Below are 13,944 nucleotides of genomic sequence, written 5' to 3'. Positions count from 1 at the left end.
TTTCCTGGCAAGGCAGCCTATTCTAGTTCGTTATAAAAGTAGGGAATAAAAATCAAACTAGACTTCAAAAAGATATTTTCAAATGACTTAAAATTTAAGGATTCTGCAACACTAATACTCTGCAGCATGTGTATGTGTATACATGCACTCTACATAGTTTTTATTCAGTAAAACCAATTTCTAAACTTTCCACAACATTCCAAAGAATTGTTTTTTCCCTATTCTAACTTCAATAGATTTTGCACTATTTTTGGCTTAGGTAATAACAGAAAAAAAGTTTTTTGAGGGAAGTCTTTTTAAAATATTAAGATAGATAATATATAATTTTTTTTATTAGAAAGGAGGTAGAGTCTATTTTACAGAATAGTAAATTATTGACTATGAGTAGACTGACTGTATTTAAGTTAGTATGAACTGGAGTAAGGCAAACCTGATAGGATAAGCCTCCTATTTGGTAGCTAGACCAGTAGAAATGATGAGGTAAACCTTATAAAACAATTATTTAAAAAGACCATAGACTCATATACAATCAACCTTTAGTTTTATGACTGTTTCCCCTTGTAGGCTTCCCTTAGCCTTCATTTCATGTCTTCAGTATAGCATGAAGGACACGTAACACTGGGTAGCTACTAAATAATCATGCTATAGGAGTAAATTTACTCATTCGAAAAGCATTTACGTACCTAATATGTCAGGCATTATGGTAGATTATTGGAATAAAAAGTGGAATACAACACATTGCTCTCCCTGAAGAAGGGAGGCAGGCATAAAACAAGCAAATATTATGGAGCAGTGATCTATGTTCTAACTAGTTTTAGCAAAGAGGAGAGAATGACTAGAGGGAGAATGGTAGATTAGGGGTCTTGGCAGAAGTGGTGAAACATGAATTGGGTCTTGAGGGAGTTTGCTAGTTGGAAGGTATTTCACTTGAATAAACTCTCTCATAGCTCTTACTGAGTGTTTACTCTCTGGCCAGACCTTGTCCTGATATTTTTCATGTAATAACTAATTTATTATTCACAAGGTTCTATTGGGTCAAGGCTGTTCTTCTCACCATTTTACAGATGAAGAACCTAAGGCACCAAAAAGCTAAGAAATTTCCAATATCACACAGCTAATTATGTGGTAGAGCTGGAATTGAACCAAGGCATTCCATTGCTAAAGCCAATGCCATTAGCATACGACAGTAAAGTAAGCTTTATTGTCTCCCAGTAATAGTTGTGGTACTATACGAGAGATAGTCACAATGATCATAATTAAGCATTGTTCTGAATTTTGAAAAATTGGGAAGATGCCAGATGTTCATGAATAGGATGTTGGTTACTTAATTATGATACATATGTACATAGAATATGCCTTGGACATTGTAGCAGTTTTATATAGTTATGAATTCCAAAAATAGATACTGAATTACATCTGTAATCTGGTCTGTACCTGGGTGTGATTAAGTTATGATTAGGGCTTTGATTGGGCCACATCATTAGGCATGGCAAAGGACAGAGTTGAGGGTTTTCTGATGTTGGAGTTTGATGCTGAGGCCTTAAGCTGGAGCCCCAGGAAGTCAGCACACAGAGGAAAGAGAAGCAAGCCCCAGGAAAAGAGGACCTGAGCCAGGAGAAGAACACAGAGGAATAGAGACGGCTCCTTAGACACGGCAGAAACCACAGGGAAAGAGACAGAGCCGTTCACCGGATAGGCTACAGCTGACCTTGTGGAGAGAGGCAAAGTCTAGAGAGCCTCATAGTCTACAACTGACCTTGTGGAGAAAACAGAGGAGCTGAGCCCAGAGAAACCCAGGAAGCCTGAACCCCAGCAGACGTTGGTAGCCATCTTGCTCCAACACGTAAAAATAGATTTTGGTGAGGGAAGTAACATATGCTTATGGCCTGGTATCTGTAAGCGCCTACCCCAAATAAGTACCCTTTATAAAAACCAATTTCTGGTATTTTGCATCAGGACCCCTTTGGCTGACTAATACAGTCATTAAAATGTATGCTGTGGGAGAATAATCAATCATAGAAAAAGATGTTCTTATTATTTTTTAAAAACCCAGCTGCCAGAAACTGTGTGTGTGTGTGTGTGTGTGCACATCCATAGAGAAAAGACTAAAAGAATATATTCATTCAGCAAATATTTTTTGAGTGAATACTGATGGAGCAGGCTAAATCCTAAAGATAAAGTGTGATCAAGACAATGTTCCCTTTTAAAGCTTATGGTCTCATGGGACATGTGATAAACAAGTGATGGTTCAGTGATGGAGAAAGTACAGGATGCTATGAGAGCACTTAAGATGAACATCTCTCCTGAACTGAGAGAGTCCAGAAAGCGTACTAGAGGAAAGTATTCTTAAACTGATAGATAGGTAAGAGTTAACTAGTCTATTGGCTACAAAAGGGCAGAACAATTAGAACAAATTATTATGATTCTGCCTAGGTTCTGTTCCTTCACCCTCAAAACTGTATAACTTCATAAATTTGTTTTTATTTCACAAGTTTTATTTTCCACAATAATAAACTAGGCTCACCAAATAATTTTATATGGTAATCCCACTAACAACAACAACAAAAATGCATTTTGGGTAATGTACCAAACGTACATGGTATAAATGGGCAATTTCTCAAGTAATGTTATGTTGAGTTATAAGTGATACCTTATTTGAAACAGCCACAATGTAACATTTACATTAAGCTTTTTGATACATAACTTACAATAAACTATATGTAAAGTTTTATATAGTTAACAGTTGGAATTTTTCTTTCATTTATAGAGTCCATTAGACAGTTATTACAAAGTCTTTAGCACAAGTAGGTACTTAATAAATGTTGGCTTATTTCTGGTCTAGAATTAGAAGTTTCTAAATTTGTTTGCTTTCTAGTGATGGAGTGAACAATATCTCTGACAGAGGAAAATGCCGTAATTGAACCAGTGACCTACCTACCTACCTACCTATCTGTCTACTTACCTACCTCCCTACATATTTATTCTTTGCTTTCAAATGTTCCTTTATTGAAATATTTCCCTTTGTAGTTCTTAATGAGCTGGGTATTCCACTGCATGTCAGTGTCATCTATGATGTCATGAGGGTAACAGCCACCAACACTGCAGCCCACAGACTAGGCAGTACTCAGAATCTCTTTAATGGTTCTAGAGAGTTCTCTGGGTGAATATTGGTGCCACATCTATGAGGCAATGTTGACAATCTCATAAAAAGTGATACTTCCATTGTGCTTAATGTTCTGCTTCTTTCTGTTTCTGGTTGGTTCCTTAAAGGCTTTGATGATGAGGGTAGAGGCAGAAGGTACTACCTCAATCTGGGCCTGTCTCTTATAAGTGGTCAGTTTCACCATAATCCTTAGACTTTCTAGTCAGAAGTGGCCTTGTAATTCTTATCACCAAACTTCTTTGGAGACAGAACCAGGGAGCTGATCTTGAGGCCAAGGCAGATGTGGCACTGACTTCTGGTGCACCTTAGGTACATGACTTGGCTCTCTTTGGATTGAACTTTGGCAGCTTGGTGGAGGCAACTGGTTTCTGAGGAACATGGCTACAGGAAAACTGACGAAAATTTGTACTGCAACCTCCTCCCCCAGTTGAAAGCAGAAAAAGCCTATGTCTTTTTTTTTTTCTTTTTTTAATGATAGCACTATATCATATATATCATGCCAAAAACTGGCCATTTTAATTTAAGGTCATATTTTTAAGTTCTTTAGCTATAAAGAGGATAATGTGATGTGGTAACTGAAATTATAAAGGTACTAAGAGATGCATAATGACACAAGTGTCACCTCTGTCACTCCTACTCATGTTACTAACCCTTTATAAGTCAAAATCACCTTGTTACAGAATCAGTTCTGGTTGGGAAGGCTCTTTATAGGTGCCTCTTCTTTTTTTTTTTTTAATATTTATTTATTATTTCTCCCCATCCCTGTTGTTTGCATTCACCGTCTGCTCTCTGTGTCTGTTCATTGTGTGCTGTCTGTGTCTGCTCATCTTCTCTTTAGGAGGTACTGGTAACTGAACCTGGGACCTCCCATGTGGGAGGTGCCTAATAGCTGGAGCCCCATCTGCTCCCTGCTTATTGTGGCTCTCATTGTGTTTCCTCATTGTGTCATCTTGTTGCATCAGCTCACCCTATCAACCTGTTGCATCAACTTTGCTGTCTCATTCATCTTCTTTAGGAGGCATGGGGAACTGAACCTGGGACCTCCCATGTGGTAGGCAAGCACCCTACTGCTTGAGCCACATCTACTTCTCTAGGTGCCTCTTTTTAATGCTCTTCTGGACCCTGTGTATTCTTCTGTCTTGAATTAGAAAAACCTGTTTTCATGATGGAAGAGTTTGTTGATGTGGGAGGGGTGGCATGGGTGGGGTGGGGGGTATATGGGGACCTCGTATTTTTTTAATGTAAAATATAAAAGAAAATAAAGAAGAAAAAATAAATAAAATTTATGCAAAAAAAAAAGATATACTCTTTCAAGAAATAAAAATAAATTGAATTCAGTGAAAAAAAAGAAAAGAAAAACATGTTTTCATGTTTTTTCCTCTACTAGAGATTGAGCCTTTAAAGGGCAGGGACTGTGTCTTGGGGCTTAAGTCAGTATCTGACATATAGCACATAATCAGCATATATGTGTTAAATGAGTTAAAGTGGTTAGTTAATAAAGCTGTTTCTTTGCCTAGAGAAAGAAGCAACCAGGATTAAATGAAAGCTGTACTTAAAGTGTATGTATAAAGTCTTAGGTTCCTCAAACCCAACAAAAATAAAAACTATGATTTTTTTTAAGGTAGCCTTGAGCTGTCCCCATTATCTTCTTGATTCGAAGTTAAAATGTATGTTAATTGAAACACATATTGACTATAAAGTGTTCTATATGATGCGTTGACCATGTATTATTATATTTTACTCCTCCTTGTTCAGGACTTGTGCCATTCTCATTGTGATGAGTCCGTCATCCAGAAGAAGATCACAACTATTATCAATTGCTTTATTAATTCCAGTATTCCACCAACTTTACAAATTGACATTCCAGTTGAGCAAGCTCAGAAGATTCTTGAACACAGGAAGGAGTTAGGACCATATGTATTTCGAGAAGCACAGGTAGGAGATCAGGGGACAGGGCTAAACAGATTTTAAAATACATTAACAATCTAGATATTGTTTTAAACCTTTTGCATTCATAATTGGCAAGATTCTAGTCCTCCTAATACTGGAATTTATTCTATTTAATCAAACTTTTTCATATGCCACTGAAATATAAGAAGCAAGTATCTTACTTGCTATTTTGTTGATGATAAATATACAGCAAATAAATTATTTAAATACTTCACTTCAACTCTCTATGGTTAAAATTTTTATTTCTAACTTAAAAAATTCAAGCTAATACTTCCTTCCTTTCCCATCATTCCTATTTCCTTTAAAATGTCCACTATCACAAAAATGTGTAAAATGTGTGTGTCCCAAGATTTGTGTATTTTTTAAGATTGGGATATTCACATAACTCATAAAAGAGATGAGAGGAAATTTAAGTACCCAACCAAAATAAAGTACACAGGCTCATGAAAGGAAAATCATGCCTGTTAACTTGCTCAAGTTACTTCTTTTTAAGATAAACAATAAAAAACAGTGACTTGGTGAATATAATTTATTTGCATTTTGAAAAGCCTTTTAGTGATGATGTGCCTAAAAAATTATTAAGAAAAATAAATTATAATGTGGGTAATAGGGAAGGCTGTGTCATGGATCAAGTGATATAAAACAGAGATTTAGGGTATTTGCCCTTGAGCATGGAAAAAGGCAATTATTCTTAACATTCATTTATGAGCCATCTGTGTTCTTAGTCCTCTCAGGAACTGAAACTAGACTCACAATCCAAATTATGCATTAAAATAGGCAAAAATGTAGGGAAATGGTTGAGGATGTGCCAACATAGAGAAAATCTATGTCAGCACATAGATGCCAGAATTGTAGCATCTGTTAATAAAATGGTCTTAGAGACCACAGTGTGTAGCCTAGGTCTCCTGAACCAGGCAAGGTTATATTACATGAAAGACCTTGAATCTAACTGGATATCTGGAGCCATTTACATTGGTTGATTTGGCACACTCTCCAGCAACTGCAGCCAAGGAATTTTATTGGAGTCCTCTAGCCTATGATTTCTTCTTATTTTCCTTAAACCAAGTCCTACACATCTTAAATATGGATTTTGGAGCTTATGAGAACAAGAGAATCATTATTTAGGGGCCTCATCCCACCAAATCTTACTTTTCCTGGCTTCCTGTCTTAGAAAACGGCATCATTTCTACCTAGGCCTATGGCCAGAGATTTAGTCACCATCTTCATGTCCTCCTTTTCCTTCATTGTCTTACCTGCATATCTAATCAATCCTAAAATTTGTTCATTTTTCTCATTATCAGACATTCTATACACTTCTCTCCACTTCCACTACCTCAGTTCGTATCTACAACATTTCTCATATTGATGATCAAAACTCCCTGTGTCTGGGCTTTCTCCAAAGATAGACAGAGCTATCTTTTTCAGTATATATACCTAATCATGTCATTTCTCTGTTTAAAACATTTCAGTTACTCCCCATTGCTCTCAGAATGAAGTCCATAGCGTTCTAACGACATCTTTTACCACTCCTGCCTTCTATCTCCCAGCCTTAATGAAATATTTGTTGTTTTATGAATAGGCATTACTCTCTTCCCTCCTGAGCTTTTTTTTTTTTTAAGATTTATTTATTTATTTATTTATTCCCCCCCCACCCTGATGTCTGTTCTCTGTGTCTATTTGCTGCGTCTTCTTCATCCGCTTCTGTTGTTGTCAGCGGCGCTGGAATCTGTGTTTCTTTTTGTTACGTCATCTTGTTGTGTTAGCTCTCCATGTGGGCGGTGCCATTCTTAGGCAGGCTGTACTTTCTTTCGCGCTGGGTGGCTCTCCTTACGGGGTACACTCCTTGCGCGTGGGGCTCTTCTACGTGGGGGACACCCCTGCGTGGCACACACTCCTTGTGCTCATCAGCACTGTGCATGGGCCAGCTCCACATGGGTCAAGGAGGCCCGGGATTTGAACCACGGACCTCCCATGTGGTAGACGGACGCCCTAACCACTGGGCCAAGTCCGCTTCCCTCCCTCCTGAGCTTTTTGCATTATCATTCTCTCTCTTGTGTTTCTCCAATGTCCTGTGTTTGTCATAACACTATTGCACTAAATTGAAAGTGACTGTTCTTATGTCTGACTTTCCCATTAGATGTTAAGCTCTCTGTGGGTAGGGAATATTTCTTGGTTACCTTTGTGGCTCAAATGCCTGACACATCATAGGCACTCAATAAACTTTTTAACTCGTAGATGAATGATGGAAAAACTCTCATGACAGGAGTGGGGTCAAATTGGAAATGAGAGGAAAGTTAAGTAGAATCTGTCTGTTTTTCATTGTTATCCTTGTAGCCTTTCCCTGTCCCCACTCTTATCCATCCCTGCCTGTACAAAAATAGTTTGAAAGTTTTCGTCATTTAGCTAAATTTTCCTTGGCCCTTTTTACTCACACTAAAGCCATTGCCCAGCTGCTGGCAACGAGCAAAGTAATATCTATTAAAACAGGGAAACGGACTTTTGCCCAGTGGTTAGGGCGTCCGTCTACCATATGGGAGGTCCGCAGTTCAAACCCCGGGCCTCCTTGACCCGTGTGGAGCTGGCCAGGCGCAGCGCTGATGCGCGCAAGGAGTGCCGTGCCACGCAAGGGTGTCCCCCGCGTGGCTCCCACGCGCAAGGAGTGCGCCCGTGAGGAGAGCCGCCAGCGTGAAAAAGAAAGAGCAGCCTGCCCAGAAATGGCGCCACCCACACTTCCCATGCTGCTGACGACAACAGAAGCGGACAAAGAAACAAGACGCAGCAAATAGACACCAAGAACAGACAACCAGGGGAGGGGGGGGAAATTAAATAAATAAATAAATCTTTAAAAAAAAAAAATCTATTAAAACATTTTCTTACCTACCACTTGGTTATCTTTTAGGGTTCTGGAGGTACTGGGTAGTTTTTGTGAACAATACATGTTTCTAAAATCTCTATTATAGTTTATAGGAACAGACTAAATTTATGTCTTCCATTTAAATATTGTGTCCTAATTGTGTGACTTTTAGTGGAAGGGCTTCTAAATGGAAATACACATATTTGAGAACAGGAAAAGACTCAAGTTTGGATGGAGAAGTGAGAAGTAGGGTCATTTGGTATTATAGGATTGGAGGAGTGCTCAAGGTTAATGAGTGCATAGTAAAAACTACCGTGACCCATTAATATTGGAACAGGGAATTACTTAATGAAATGAGTGGCAGATAAATAGAAAACCTGCATTTTATTAAATAAAATAGTTCTAGCTTTTAAAGTTCACAATGCCAAGAAACGATGGAATTCATTGACAAAGCTGTATTTTAAAAGGAGTAAATAATTTAAAAAGTGTACTAATAACATTCATGTACTGAAAAGAGGAGTAATGAAATCTGTCAATTCCAGAGTTCTCTTGATCACTGCAGCACTTTTTTAAAAATTCTTTTTCCTTTTGAATTGACTTAGAGCCTAATGGGATGTTTCATTTTTCTCCAGGGCATTAGATAAAGGCCTTTCCTAGCAGCAAGATGTTGGACTTGTTGATCTGATGTGGCAAGTCCTACCTTCTTGGAAGTAACATGTGCCTCTGGAACTAATGGAAAAACTTGGCATGGGAATTTGAACAACAATTCTTATCTCTCTAAATATCACAATTAATCACTTAATGTGGAGTGTCCTCATAGAAAGCATTTGTGCAGGATACCATTCTGCTTTTTAAATGTTACTTTTCTTGCTCTCACATAAAAGAGATTATATCATTTAAAAGTTACTTGAGATTTATTCTTAGATCTGCAGCTTTGTTTAAGAGCTTTTCCAGAGGCAAAATGGTATTTCCTTTCTCTAAAATAAAGAAAGGGAGGGGGAAGTTTCCCTTAATGAACTGAATATTTGGAATACTTGCATAAAACAGCAGAGTGTGAGGCAGATCAACCAGTATGTTTTAAAAGAAAACATAAATTTCTTATTTAAAAAGACCTAATGGATTCTTTATTAATACAATCAATTGGTTAGGGAAACATAAAGAATAAAGTGACTTTTAAGCGTATGTTTTTTTTAAAGAAAGACTTCTCATCGGTAATAAAAGACATTGATGATAAGCATGTGCTGAGCTAAACTATACCAAGATGTCTGGAGACAATAAGTTGGAGGAAACATGCTGTATATTAAAGACAGAGTTGTTAATCCATTATTGTGGTGAATTAAGGTTTAAATGGGTACATTTGTATAAAATGGTAATCTGAGACAAACTTTGTTTTTTATACAGATGACAATTTTTGGGGTTCTGTTTAAATTTTGGCCTCAGTTTTGTGAATTTAGGAAGAACTTAACTGATGAAAAAATTATGAGTGTTTTAGAGAGAAGACAAGAATATAAACAGAAGAAAAAATTGGCAGTCATGGAAGATGAAAAATTTGGAAAGGTGAGACAAGATTCATTTTGGGTTTGTTCAGACTTCTAAAAGGTATATGATGTGTAAATTTAGTAATAGAATTTGAGCTGGGGAAAGATACAGAGAAGTTACAGAATACAGATTTTAGTGGATTTTTTTGAGTCTTCAGTCAGAGGTTTCAGACTTGCTTTTGAATTCCTCAAAATTCAATTCAAATGTCATCTCTTCTCTGTGAAGGCTTTCTTAACTCCCCCACGACGAGAGAACAGCTCATGTCTGTGTGCATCCACTACAGTAATGTTCCTGCCTCTCTTAGAACGTGCTTTATATTGTCCAGTGATTGATATTTTTGCATCTGTCATCCTCACTGGACTGCGATCCTCAAGGATAGTTTCTGTCTAATTCATTTGTGTCTCATGAGCACCTACAGCAGTGTTCAGCACATAGTATGCTCATTGTTTTTAGAATAAATAAGGGACTGAATGAATGAACCAATGTTAAGTACTGGGGGTGGCATTTTCAATATTAAAATTACAGAGTGACACTTTTAACTTTGAGAGTTGTAAATATGAGTCATGAATTGGCCCTGTTAGCTTGTTTGTTCATTCATTCATTCATCTTTCTTTATATCAATCTGTTTTCTGGAATATATCTCATTTTTAAGGTTAAACCTATTTTTTTCTGAAATTTAAAAGATACTGAAAGATATAAAAGAAATGAACGCTCATATTTGCACAGTTCAAAATAAACATTTTAAACATTTTGCCTCATTTGCTTTTTTGTACTTGAGAAATAAAATATTGCAGATAAAATTTCTCTTAACCTCCGGCCTGAGTTCTATTTCCTATCACCTTCCCTTTCCCCAAGAGCAACCACTAAATTTAGAATATATTCTTTCAGCTCTTTTTAAAAGGTTTATTTATGTATTTGCATTCATAAACACTACAGCGGACTATTTTGTATGTGTGTTAACTTACATAAATGATACCATATTGTGTAACACATCTTTCTGCATCTTGCTTTTTACACTTAACAATATGTTTTTTAATTTGTATCCACACTAATATATTTAGTTTATTCAATTTAATTGCTGTAAACTATTTCATCATATGAATAAATATGCTATTTTTATTTAACTATTTTCCTGTTGTTGGGTGTTTCCAATTTTCACCTTTACAAAGAGCACTGCAGACGACATTGAGTGGTTTTAATATATTCACAGAGTTGTGGAGCCATCACCACTAAGTTTAGAATATCTTCACCCCCTCCAAAAGAAATGCCATAGCCATTAACAGTCATTTTCAATTCCCTCTTCTCCCCAGCCCCTGGCAACCACTAATCTATTTTTTATCTCTATAAATTTACCTATTCTGGACATTTCATATAAACTGATTATTACAATATAGATCTTTTGTGATTGGCTTCTTTGGCTTAGTATAACATTTTCCAGGTTTGTATATGTTGTAGCATGTATCCATATGTCATTTCTTTTTATAACTAATATTCCATTGTATAGATGGGCACATTTTGTTTATCCATTCATCAGTTGATGGACACTTGGATTGTTACCACTTTTGGGCTGTTATTAATAACACTGCTGTGAGCATTTGTATACAACTTTTGTGTGGAAATATGTTTTCACTTATTTTGGGTACATACCTAGAACTGGAACTGTTGGTTATATGGTAACTCTACATTAAATCACTCTGATCCTTTGTTAATGAATTTGCCTCTGTACATTTTAAGTACCTGATATTAAAACTAGATGAGACTTTAAAAAATGAGATTCTCTTTCATCTAGCGTTGCCTTTCTTCAGATTACCTAGCTCCAACTGATTTCTTTTGAGAATTTAATTTTTTGAGGAACTGCCAAACTACTCCAAGGCTGCTGAACCATTGTTCTTTCTTTTGATTTTTGCTTAGTATATCTTTTTCCATTCTTTTATTTTTAAACTACCTATATTGTTATATTTAAGTTTCCTGGAGACAGCATAAGATTGGATCATATTTGTTATCTCCTGACCTACTCTACCAATTTCTTTTTTAATTGCTAATCTACTCTGCCAATCTCTCTTTTAATTGCTAATGTACACTGCTAATCCCCCTTTTTTAACAAATCAATTTTATTGATACATATTAATACAACATAAATCATAGCACATAACTAAAAACATAAATAAAAGTGTACAATCACCGGTATTTGGTGTAATCACATAGTTGTGCATTCATCACTTCAATCATTTTTAGACATTTTCATTATTCCAGTACAAAAACAAAAAAAAAACAAAAAACCTCACCACCTCTCAATCTTTCTACACTTCCCCTGCTTTACATAGCTGCTATTCTGTTTCGGTCTCTCTAGTTAATTTGTATTTTTATTTTGTAAAGACAGTCTTTTATATGCCATATCACCCATATTCATATTTTACATAAGGTTTCACTATGTTATATAGTCCCATGTTATATTTTTTAGCTTTCCTTCTAATAATATACATGACCTTAGACTTTCTTTTTTTTAAAAAAATATTTATTTATTATTATTATTTTTTAATTACATTAAAAAATATATATGAGGTCCCATTCAACCCCACCGCCCCCGCCCCCCACTCCCCCCACAGCAACACTCTCTCCCATCATCGTGATACATCCATTGCACCTGGTAAGTTCATCTCTGAGCATCACTGCACCCCATAGTCAGTGGTCCACATCATAGCCCAGACTCTCTCACGTTCCATCCAGTGGGCCCTGGGGGGATCTACAGTGTCCCGTAATTGTCCGTGAAGCACTATCCAGGACAACTCCACGTCCCGAAAACGCCTCCACATCTCATCTCTTCCTCCCGTTCCCCACACCCAGCAGCCCCCATGGCTACCGTTCCCACACCCATTTCACATTTTCTCTGTGGACATTGGATTGGTTGTGTCCATTGCACACCTATGTCAAGTGAGGGCTTAGATTCCACATGGGTACTGGATGCACTCTTCCCACTTCTAGTTGTAGACACTCTAGGCTCCATGTTGTGGTGGTTGACCTTCTTCAACTCCATGTTAGCTGAGTGGAGTAAGTCCAATAAGTCAAAGTGTAGGAGCTGAAGTCTTTTGAGGCTCTGGGCCTGGGTGTCATATTATCAGTCCAGAGATTCAAATCCCCTACATATATCTTAAACTCAGCACCAACTACAATTCCAATAAAGTAGCATGCAAGTCTTGTGAAAAGAGATCCCCTCTGAGTCCATTTCCATCACGCAGAAACACCAGCTCCAAAGAAGGGCCATCTGTCATGGCAGTGAACCCCTTCTGCCATGACCATAGAACCCGTGGGTCTCTTTATCCCTCAAAAGAACCAATACCTGGGGTTGTATCTACCTTATCTGTCTCTTAGACTCTGTTCAGTTGTACATAGGGGTATTCCTTCTGACAACCTCCAGACTCTTTTTTAGAGACTCACAGCCTTATAATCTCATTTCTCCTTTCCATTTCCCCCTTACATTAGGTCAAACCGCTTCCCGAAGTCATGTTATTATATGTAGACAGGTATATTCTGCTGTTCCGCATTGAATCTTTAATTCAAGGTCATTTTCTAGTTGCTTCTTCAGCTGGTATGTGGTAGTGATCCCTCGGTGCCAGGGAGGCTCATCCCCGGGTGTCGTGTCCCACGCTGGGGGGAATGCATCACATCTACACGCTGAGTTTGGCTGTGAGAGTGGCCACATTTGAGTAACATGAAGGCTGTCAGGAGGAAACCCCCAGGCACAATGCTACTCTAGGCCTTGTTCTTATTGCAGGTGCATAGGCTCAAAAGTGTAGCCATTAGTATCAAGGGCCCACTGTTGGGCCCTCCTTCCTTCCTGGTTCTTGCCGTTGCACCTGGAGGATTGCCGCTGCTCTCCCAGGGCCCACAACAGTGACCCCCCGGCCAGGAGCCCAGTACCCCCCCAGCTGTTGTTTTTAATTGTTTCCACTATGAGTATATATAGACATTACCATATACCCTGGGCATATGCCTTGTATAACTCCCTGTCAACCATATATATCCTGTCAATAACATCCCATATCAGTATTCCTCCGCTGCCATTGTTGAACCACTCTGTGATCCAAAACTTCCCGTAAAGTGAATCCCAACATAATGTCAGCTTCAGAAGAGTCTTAGATCACCAAAATTCATATATACAATATACAGTATTTCCCCCAGATCCACAATAAAACCTTTTCCCTTCCACAGCAATAATCTTTTAACTTATTCATATCATATTTCCTGAAACTGATGTACAGATTCCGAAACTATAGTTTTCAAACAAGGTAACATTTGTGCTTACTATGTGGTCCATACTTTAGGTTGTACAGTTTTCTAAATTTTTTAGTTATCCTATGTTTTGTCTTATGGTTTTCATTATTAGTCTGTCGTCCCCTATATGTTTTTGGTGTAATATTAGCTGTTTTATATTCATCCT

The 13,944-nt window shown here is 37.5% G+C and overlaps 1 protein-coding gene across 1 annotated transcript in view; it reads left to right on the top strand.

The window, feature by feature from the left end:
- RGS22 (regulator of G protein signaling 22) overlaps positions 1–13,944 on the top strand; it is a 176,421-nt gene that overhangs the window by 146,432 nt on the left and 16,045 nt on the right. Inside the window, exons 22-23 of the mRNA XM_058275778.2 lie at positions 4,919–5,098; positions 9,369–9,524. Coding sequence (XP_058131761.1) covers positions 4,919–5,098; positions 9,369–9,524 — 336 coding nt within the window. The remainder of the gene's footprint in view (positions 1–4,918; positions 5,099–9,368; positions 9,525–13,944) is intronic.

This window comes from Dasypus novemcinctus, chromosome 14, assembly GCF_030445035.2.
Source record: "Dasypus novemcinctus isolate mDasNov1 chromosome 14, mDasNov1.1.hap2, whole genome shotgun sequence".
NCBI lineage: Eukaryota > Metazoa > Chordata > Mammalia > Cingulata > Dasypodidae > Dasypus > Dasypus novemcinctus.
This window is presented reverse-complemented; position numbering and strand designations above follow the sequence as displayed.